The sequence below is a fragment of the Elephas maximus genome, chromosome 17, assembly GCF_024166365.1.
Source record: "Elephas maximus indicus isolate mEleMax1 chromosome 17, mEleMax1 primary haplotype, whole genome shotgun sequence".
Classification (NCBI taxonomy): domain Eukaryota; kingdom Metazoa; phylum Chordata; class Mammalia; order Proboscidea; family Elephantidae; genus Elephas; species Elephas maximus.
The window spans coordinates 73,817,379-73,828,106 of record NC_064835.1 but is presented as its reverse complement, the minus strand read 5'-3'; the positions used below and the strand labels follow the sequence as shown (position 1 = coordinate 73,828,106).

The following is a 10,728-nucleotide window of genomic DNA, read 5'->3' as shown; positions in this document are numbered from 1 at the left end:
AGGGACGTGAAGGATATGGAATTATGGTTTTTGTTATTTGCTTGCTTTTAATGGAAATAGGGTGCTTTGTTCTATTAGAAACACAATTTTACAAAGGGTAAGGATGCAAACTGCATTATTGGAAATAATGTATTTTTTAAGTTTTGTTAAAGCTTATTTCATGAAAACGTGTCTGGATCAGACATATGTTTCTTAAACAGAAAGACTTCTCAATCTGTTTTTTTTCCCCCGCTGATTGAATAAAAATATCTAATGTTATGCAGGACCCTTGGGTGGGTAATGATCTCAGCAGCTATGCCGACTGACAGTTTCTCCTGTTCTCATTCACCTTCACAAATCCATGGCATCATTTTTTTGGCTAAAGTAAATGTCGGTTGGTGATGTTTGCGGCAAGTATAAAAAGGACCCCCCATGGCAGCCATTTTTATTTGATTCCTAAGACCCAAAGGCTGCTGAAAGAACAAGTGAATGAAGTTGAGGATTGGAGAAGCTTGATTTTCTTGTTCTCTGTGAAATGAAACTCTAGGCTTTTTCTTCCCCTTCCCCTTGAAAGCAAAAGTCTGCTAGGGGGTTGTAGCTGTGTCAAAGCCTCTGGGATGCCACTGCTGATCACTTTAATTACTACGACTAAGGAGGATAAAATTAAAAGTAGCACCATTGAAGCAGTGGAAGAAAGCTTGCCTAGATGTCGGTGAACTGTGAAATATAAAAATTGCATACCAATACATTGTTATGGAAAGGAAACAAGGAATTACATTACTTATTCCTGAAGAGTTTGTCCTTAAATTGTCAAGTTTCACTTGTGCATCTATCTATAACAGATTGTAGACCATTTCAGAATGATAAGAAAAATAGTAACTTGAAGATATGCTGGGCTAAATATTTTTTCAGTGTATGTCCAATGTGGTTAGTTCTGATTCATCGTCCATATTTGAATATTTTAAATGCATTGTCTTGAAATATGGGCCTTTTTTTTGCACCATAACAGGACTTTTGCCTTCTGAAGATGTGGTAGCAAAGAGAAACGCAAAGCTTAAATGTGCTACATTCAGCAGTTTCCTCAAGGTTTATAATTTGAGGTCAGGAACCTAAGTTTTAAATAAATGTGAACAAACTAGTTTCTCATCACCTGTCTGTATTCAGTAGCACGAAGGGGAATTTAACCTGATTTGTATAGCCCAAGTGTTAGTAAAGAACTGTGATTTTAAAAAAAACAATAAAAGTAAGGCCTCAGAAAACTACTCTGACAACAGTGATGCAATAGATAGGACAAAGGCTTCGAAATCAAATGAACACCGATTTTGATTCTTACTGTGCCGTTTACAAGATGTATGACCCTGGGCAGTGTATGTAGGTGCAGGATCTGGTTTCTGTCAAATAGTAGCTACCTCGCGGGGTTGTCAAGAGGAAATGAGAGAACACATGCGAGGGCACTGTGCACCAGGCAGAAATGTATTTACTCAAAAATCTGTTATAACTTATAAAAAGATGGTAACAGGGAGGGAGACCTCCCAGAAACACAGCTTCCATAAAACCTTCCAAAGAGTATGTCCATTTTACAAAAGCTAGATTTAGCCTATATAACTCTTCTAGCCCTAAGTACAATGAAACCTGTGAGAGCCCAAACTGCCTTGTTTTTCCAGGTCTTGCAACTTTTCTATCACTTGTTTTAGTGGAAGCTATTTGAGTTTTCCTTCTCTGACAGGTTTCCACCTTACACAGGTTCTGGCTTTCACAGGTTTTGCTATAATACTATATAGAAAAAGGTAAGTGTCATCAGACCCAATCTTAGAAATAGGAGGCCTGGCTGCTTTAATTTAGTCAAGTTTGTTTAGACCACAGAGGTAAATGAAAGATACTTAGGTTTCCTGTGTATCAAATTTTTCAAGTAGACTTTTTAATGACAGTAGTTTCCTAAGTTGCCTTACCTGTGCAGCCCTCTCCAGTGAAAAGATTACTTTTCCCCCCAGCAGACATAGTGAATGAATGATTTTCTACCGTGAGTCACTATCTTCCTGTAATGCAGAATGGTCAAAGCAAATAGCAAAAACACACCTCTATACTTGGATAGGTTTTGTCAAACCATCATTGTCAGAAGTAGTCATTATGTATGTACTGAGCAAGCTCGTGCTGAATGCTGTACAAAATCAGTGAAACAACCATTGTTGCTACTTTGTCATTTTATCCCTTGGATGTAAGCAATATGGTTATTTTGCGTAGCTTTTATTGCTATTCAATCTTAAAATATTACTGCAAAAACTGACTTTTAATGGGGCATACATATGAAAATTCAAATGAAATCATTTTATTTATGATGAATCTGGAAATTAATGCTGTCAAACTAAACTGGATTGCATAATCAATTGCTATAATTACATCTTTTCCATGTGACCTTAACAATTAACTTTTATTTTCACAGTTGGTTCTCTTTGTCTTAAGGGAAGTTAAAAGGTGAGAAAACAAACAATGCAGATCTGCCATCCCACTGGAGAGCTCTAGGCCCAAGCAAAACTGTCTCTGTGGTGTTAGGACGTTAGCAGAAAAGTAAATCAAGGCGATCTGATAGGGAACTAGAATTCTGTCAATCAGGCTCAAGATTTTGTGCTGTGTCCATAAACTTTGTTTACTGTAGGGTTTTATGAGTTGTAACCTGCCCTTGCAGTCTGTTAATGAGGCTAAATCTTGCTACTTGAGAATTGAATTACAGCACACCTCTGGGCTAATGGTTATAAACAGAAAGCCCCATTAGGGCTGCATTCTGATTTGTTCATTTGCATTTTTTTCTATTGTATAGAGAACAATGATGGGTAAATAGGTACAAACAAACAATTTACATGGAAATTGATAAAGTGTCCCTAATTAGTATTTAGAGTTGGTTTTATTAATGATTGCCTGCTTTCAATTGCACTCATGGTAAGCTCTCAGAAACGTTTGCAGATGGGCAGTGTTAGTTCCGGAGAAGGGAGCTGGTAGCTTGTGAGGAAAAAAAAATAGGTTTCCATTTCATATTCAGAAAGCTAGAATCGCTTCTTTCATTTTAACTCAGTTAAGATATCCTCAGACCACTTCATCTTAGTTTGAATCACTGGAATTCCAGCTCTGCAAAAATTTATTATTCACGCGGTGAAATTCACTTAAAACCTAGTTGCCTGAGGCATATCAAATAATGGTTTTTATTAGAGCTCTTAACTTTTCTTAAGTTTGAAAGATGAAAGTTTAGTAAAAGCTCATTTTTCCTCAATTGGTCATGTAATTTGATACTTTTGGGATCAAATACTTTGGTGGTTAAGAGTAACGGCTGTGGAGTCAAACAGACCTGGGCTGGACTCCTGGCTCCAACATCAGTTCTTTGTGACCTTGTGACTTTAAGCCTAAATATTGCCTTTAGTAAAAAGGAGGTTGTGAAAATTAAATGAGATAATGTATATAAAGCACTTAGCACATAAAAGCTCAGGAAACATTAGCAACCATCATCATCATCATTATCAAACCTGCATTTCCTTTTATTCCTAGTGTATTTTCCAAGTTCAGAAATACTGATAGTGAACGCAGTATTTCTGTAGATTATCCCTGCATCTTTAGTCTCACTCTGCCCACTGCCTGCCACTCCTCTGCCTACAAATGAGCTTTAGTCTCTAAATATGAAGAAAGCTACCCCTGAATCTGTTAGACCTAACGTTCTTCCTTTGCCCCTTCCACCATCCGAGGAAGCCTACAATCTCATCTTTCCTTCCTTCTCTCAGGATTCTTTTTTTACAAATCACTCTTCTTATAGGAGTAACCCATCTGCATTATAGAAAATTAGAAAATCCAGACAAATTAAAATATCACATTTCCACAACCAGAGATCTTTAACATGACAACTTTGTGTATACCCTTCCAAATTATCCTACATATGTATATATATGTTGTTGTTAGGTGCCATCGAGTCGGTTCTATACTCATAGCAACCCTTTACATAACAGAAGGAAGCACCGCCCTGTCCTGCGCCATGCTCAGAATTTTTGCCATGCTTGAGCCCATTTTGCAGCCGCTGTGTCAGTCCATATCGTTGAGGGTCTTCCTCTCTTTTGCAGACCCTCTACTAGGCATGATGTCTTTCTCCAGGGACTGATCCCTCCTGATAACATGTTCAAGTATGTGAGACGTTGTCTCGCCATCCTTGCTTCTAAGAGCATTCTGGTTGTACTTCTTCCGAGACAGATTTGTTCATTCTTTCAGCAGTTCATGGTATATTCAATATTCTTCACCAGCACCACAATTCAAAGGCGTCAATTCTTCTACAGTCTTCCTTATTCATTGTCCAGCTTTCGCATGCATATGAGGTGATTGAAAACACCATTGCTTGGGTCAGGTGCACCTAGTCCTCAAGGTAACATCTTTGCTTTTCAACACTTTAAAGAGGCCTTTTGAAGTAGATTTGCCCAATGCAATGCATCTTTTGATTTCTTGACTGTTGCTTCCATGGGTGTTGCTTGTGGATCCAAGTAAAATGAAATCCTTGATAACCTCAATCTTTTGTCCGTTTATCATGATGTTGCTTATTGGTCCAGTTGTGAGGATTTCTGTTTTCTCTATGTTGAGGTGTAATCCATACTGAAGGCTATGGTATTTGATTTTCATCAGTAAGTGCTTCAGGTCCTCTTCACTTTCAGCAAGCAAAGTTGTGTCATCTGCATAACGTAGGTTGTTAATGAGTCTTCCTCCAATCCTGATGTGATTTTCTTCTTCATATAGTCCAGCTTCTTGGATTATTTTCTCAGCATACAGTTTGCATAGGTATGGTGAAAGGATACAGCCCTGACGCACGCCTTTCCTGACTTGAAACCATGCAGTATCCCCTTATTCTGTTTGAATGCTTGGCTCTTGATCCATGTACAGGTTCCTCATGAGCACAATTAAGTGTTCTGGAATTCCCATGTCTACGACAAACTGATAGATGAGTGGGGGATATATATAGATACAGATATAGATATATATGAAGCCTGGTGCCACAGTGGTTAAGAGTTACAGCTGCTAACCAAAAGGCCAGCAGTTCAAATCAGCAGCTGCTCCTTGGAACCTTATGGGGCAGTTCTGCTCTGTCCTATAGAGTCACTATGAGTTGGAATCGTCTCAACGGCAATGAGTTTGATTTTTTCTTTTATATAGTATATATATATATACCTTATATATATATACATATATACTATAAATATATATTTATATGAGTCAGAACTGACTCAACAGCACCTAACAACACCAATGTGTATATGATATATACGTGTGTGTATATATATGTGTGTGTATATATGTATGTATGTATATATATATTTACATGTGTATTTGTTTGCCAAAAATGATATGAAGTTATTGCTGTACATACTATTCTATTAACTAATTTTTTTTCAGTCCAGTTGCATTTCTTCTCATTTAACACTATGATTATATTCAGTTTTGTCTAATTGACTCAGCAATGTTCCTTAGAGCTGATTTGTCAAAACCAGTGTCAATCCAGGACTATACATTGCATCTGCTTGTTAAGTCAGCTTTGTTGTTGGTCATGGCGGTTGACTGGTTGTATGTTGTTGATGTTCATTGGTTGATTTGTTTTCATAGCTATAGCTTGTTAAAGTTGACCTGAATATCCTACCTTTCGGATTTATTAGATTGCTTCCTTGCTGTGTTGTTCAACACGTTTCTGTATCCCCTCTACTTCTGATTAACTGGAAATTGTATCGGAAGGCTTAGTGGATTCACTTTGAACGTTTTGGGTAGAGTATATGGGTAATATATACTTCATGGGCTTCACATCAAAAACACATATGATTGACCTAACGTTAGTGGTACTGAAACTGACCACTAGATTAGGTGTTAACACTCTGATTTATAACTAGGTTATCCCCTTGCACCTAGAAAGTAATCTGTATGTGTTACTTAAGAATATCTTCCAATTATCATTGCCGTGTAACAGACCACCCCAAACTTAGTAGTACTAAGGGAAAAAAAAAAGTCTTGTTACTGTGATCACAGATTCTGTGGGTCAGGAGTTCAGACAGGGCACAATGGGAATGCCTTTTTTCTGTTCCACATTATCTGGGGCCTCAGCTCAGAAAACTTGAACAGTTGGGGGTGACTCCAAATGGCTGGAGGCTGACATCATCTGAAGGCTTCCTCATTCACATGTCTGGCACCTGAGCTGGGCTGACTCAAGGTTGAACTCTGCTGGGATTGTGCACTGGAGCACCTGCACGTGGCTTGGGCTCCTCTCAGCATGGCAGTTGGGTTCCCAGCAAGAGTACCGAAAGCAAGAATTTAAAGAGAAATAGGCTGAAGGAGTATGGGCTTTTCTGACCTAACCTTGGAAATTACCAGCAGTACTTCCACATTCTGTTAATTACATACAAGTCACTAAGGCCAACCCAGATTCAAGGGGAGAAGAATTAGACTCCATGTCTTGATGAGGGGGTAGCACAGTCCCAGCAGAAGGCATGTGGGATGGGAGAGATTGGTGCAGCTATCTGTGGAAAGTAGAGTGTACCACAGCAGAGTATGAGTGTCTAGTTCCCCATCATACATTTACCTAAGAGCTTTCATAACAGTTGCTAATCTTTACCAGAACCAGCCATTGCATTATGATTTGCAAAGTGATATTTTTATAATTTTATCATTCATTTTGCATTTATTAGTTGGCATTATTTTGTAAAGTAGAGCTTTCTTTCATTGAATGGGGCTATTTAGTTACCCTAAAATTCAGTTGCTACTGAAAAGACAAGGTAATTGCTTGATTCTTTTAGTTACTAATTTTCAAAGTTATTTTAAAAGTTGCTTCAAATGGTAACAAATGAGTTTTTCCGTTCTACTTTTTGAATATCGTAATGAACTCATGAATTTTCAATTATTCAATATGTGATTTCATTGATTAGATTCACTGTAGCCGTTGTTCTTTTTTATACAGAAATTGTCCCAGTTTGTCCACTGGGAATTTTAAGCTTGTCCTTGGGTCCATTTGACACTCCCGTTAATTTCGACAGCCTTATTTCTAACGACCTCAAAGTTTGTGACAGAATTGCCTAGACTTGAGCTCCACTCATCTAGTTCCTTCTGCTGTCTCTAATGACATTGCTCACCAAGCTGATTGCCCTTGCTTAAATTTTCAGACTCATCAACCTCTAACCTTTCCTGCAGTTGATTACTCCTTTTTTTTCTTGAAAGCCTCTTCTACTTTGATTCTCTTGATATATCAGCGTTTAGTTCTCTTCCTCCTATTTCTTTATCCCCTTTTCCTCTTCTTATCTAAATACAGATGTTTTCCAAGTTTTAGTCAGTGGCCATCCTATCTCTCTACTCTATCTCTTCGGGGGCTTTCATATAGCCCTATAACTTCAGCATCAGCTGTCTTAGTCATAATTTGATCATTCTAAAGCCTATTTATGTTTCTGACCTCACCTTCTAGTATGATTTTCGCTTTTCAAACTACCTACTAACATCTTTACTCAGAAGTCCTGCCAGCGCCTCAAACTCAGCCTGTCTTACCCCAAACCTCTCCCCTCCTTCTTATATGTCTTGTTAACTTTTCTATTTTCATAGTTAGTGTCACAATTCTGCTAGTTGTCCAAGTTTAAAACTTCTGAGTCATTTTTTTTCCTCTCTCCACATCTAATCATTCACCAAGAATTCGTACAGGTATCAATTCTACCTCTAATATGTTTTTTATACGCATCTCTTTCTATTCCCATTGCCACCTTCCTAGTCCTGCATCTCACTACAGTGTCCTTGGACTGTTACAAAAGCCTCCCAACCAGTCTCTTTGCATTCCCTCTATGCCAACCTAACTTCTACATTATTGCCAAATTAATCCTGTCAGGTACCCCTCTGTTTGGTCAATTCTCCTAGACAAAAACAACAATGGGGTGGGATGGGGGGGGGACTTTAGTTGGCCCCTACTGTCTTTAGAATAAAATATAAGCACTTCACCTTGTTGGACATGGCCTTCTAAGTCCATCTACTCAACAGTTTTTCTTGTCTTTCCATCACTATTTTGCCCTTTACTCAGGAAAACACGACTGCATTCTTTTCCCCCAATATACTTTCTTTTCTCTCTTTCTTTGTAGTACTATTCCTACCTCCCAGTCTCCACCTTCTATACTGACCTAACTATCCCCAGCCCTGTCTCTACCCACCCAAATTCTACTCATTCTTCAGGCCAAACTAAAAAGCCATTTTTACTGTGATGCCTTCTGTTTGTTTGCCCTTCAGCCGAAAATACTTCCTTTCTCCCAAGTTCTTGCAGCATTTTGATGGATCTCTCTTTGCAGTGACTATTTTTTTCCTTCCCTGTATGTTGTAACCTTTTGAAAGCATAAATCATAGGTTATTCATGCTGAATTTTTGATAGCACCTAGCATGGTGCCAAGGTGTGTAGTAAGGACAGAGATGCACAGATAAATCAAAAAGATAGCTCCTGCCTTCAAGTAGTTAGAATTTAGTGGGAAGGAGGCATCTGCCCAGAGTTACAAAGTAACTTGACAAGTATTGTTTAAAAAAACAAACACACACATACAGAGTACTGTATTAACGTAGAGGAAAGAGCTCTGAATTCCACCAGGAGGAGGGAAAGATGGTCCAAGGAGGTTTAGTGAATTTAAACTGAATCTTGAGGAATGAGTAGAAGTTAAATAAGATGAGAGAACATCCCATGAAGAAGAAATGACATTCAAAGCCACAGAGGCATGAAACTACATGATGCAGGCAATTCTGTATAAATTGATGTGAGGTTTTATGGAGGTTGGGAGGGTTAGGGGAGATAACCCTGCAAAGGTATGTTGGGGCTCTGGTTTGTTATAATCATGCCTTATTTTATATGCTTTCCAGTTTAGAGAGCAATTTCACATTATTTGTGATTCATAATGATCCTTTTTTAGTAGGCAAAAGCTATTTTAGTTATTTAATTCTCTGTAGTTTTTAGTTACTTTAAATGTCAGAAACTACATCAGATTTTACTTTTCTTAGTGTGTATCTGGTGGGGGGGAGGGAGTTATCATATATAATTTCATGTCATTACTGGGTTATTGTTATTGTTAGTTTTAAAATCAGAGTTGTGTAACTGATAATACTATCCCTACCTCTACTCCAGCCCCTAAAAATACTTAACCATTCTCTATATTTGATCAATATTGTCTAACAGCATTTTCTGCTGTCAAAGGTATCTTGTAGCTAGTTCTGTATGCTTGTATCACAAAATAGCAAGTTAAATTCTATTCTCAAAAAAATAATGTATTAATTGAAATTCTGTTGTCAGTATTATGGTTCTTTTCTATAAGAAGCCTGATTATTTTATTAAAAATAATTTTTGGTATTTTCTTAGTAATACATATTGCCAAACATTCTTTAAAATCTAGTTTAAATTTTTAATGGCCATTTTAGTTCAATAATTTGTAAATGTTAAAAAAATAATCTGATGCTAGGATGTCTTTTAAAAATGGTGTGACATCCAGCTGATATAGAGCATCCTATTTATAATGTGGGCCAAGCACCATGCTCTAAACCAGTTACTATCATGATGATCAGATTGAAAATGAAATTGCATTTCTGTCAATTACTGAGTTGGCAACTGTTCAATATATCTTAGCAGCAAGATGAAGAGCGACGTCGGCAGCTGAGAGAGAGAGCTCGTCAGCTAATAGCAGAAGCTCGATCTGGAGTGAAGATGTCAGAACTTCCCAGCTATGGTGAAATGGCTGCAGAAAAGTTGAAAGAAAGGTCAAAGGCATCTGGAGGTGAGTTAAAGAATCTCGTATCATATTCTACAGACAACCCAGAAATCTGCAGTGGACCTTTTGGGACTTTTTATTCTTACTTCAAAATGTTACATCAAATACATAAAGTTTCTAACTTATTAATATGGTGCAGAAAACCTAAAGGAAGCATAGTAAATCAGACAATAACTGTTGCTGTTTTCCAAATCAAAGTTTTGGTTTAATTTTTAGCAGTTGAGAAGTACTTTCTTAGAATATTGCTTTTTCAGGAAATTCATGTACACCATGTGATACACCATGATGCTTCCTTAATTGTACCAAGAGTGAGTAAATTGCAATCAAGTCTTCAACATCTAAATGGTGCGTTTTGAAATGAAGGATTTTCACTTTGAAGCAGATCTTTAGAAAGTAACTTTAAAGATGCTCTGGCATTATAGCCTGACGTATAAGAATTTTTCATTTACTGGATACAACTTATTGTTTAGTACCCTACCAGTATAATTTGAGTTACGGTACTTTCACGTGAACCTCAAGATATCAACTAAAGTTTCTTGTCAGGGTTACTCAGATGAGTAAGTCCCATGTCCGCTTCTTCCTAGTCTCCTTACTCCACAAGGGTCTTCTTCAGTGTCTGCAGAAATGATGATTCTAAGCTTGCTGTTGGGATATGGCCTATACTTATAATTGAAGAGAGGTTTAATTTTGCCTCTCAGTGCTCAATTTGGGTGCCTTGATTTTGGAAGGCTTCTCATTTTTATTTAAGAAGATTACATCCAAGAAGTGTGAAGGTTTTTTTTCTTCTTAGAGATATATAACCTATTAATCTACCAAACTTATCCTGAGTATATCGTAGACTGCTAAGATCACCCTAAAGAGTAGGCAAGTGAGGACTCAAGTAAGACCTTAGAGAGCAGAAACATAGGTAAGCTGTTTGGAGGTTAATGATAACTTTCTTCAAAGTAAAGACAAACTTATTGCCGTTATTTCTAAT

General features: G+C 37.5%; 1 protein-coding gene across 5 annotated transcripts in view; it reads left to right on the top strand.

Moving 5' to 3' along the window:
- Positions 1-10,728, top strand: part of EHBP1 (EH domain binding protein 1) — a 350,658-nt gene that overhangs the window by 274,796 nt on the left and 65,134 nt on the right. For all 5 annotated transcript variants that reach the window (XM_049857490.1, XM_049857491.1, XM_049857487.1 and 2 more), the window contains one exon: positions 9,611-9,758. In XM_049857490.1, the coding sequence (XP_049713447.1) occupies positions 9,611-9,758 (148 nt within the window). The remainder of the gene's footprint in view (positions 1-9,610; positions 9,759-10,728) is intronic.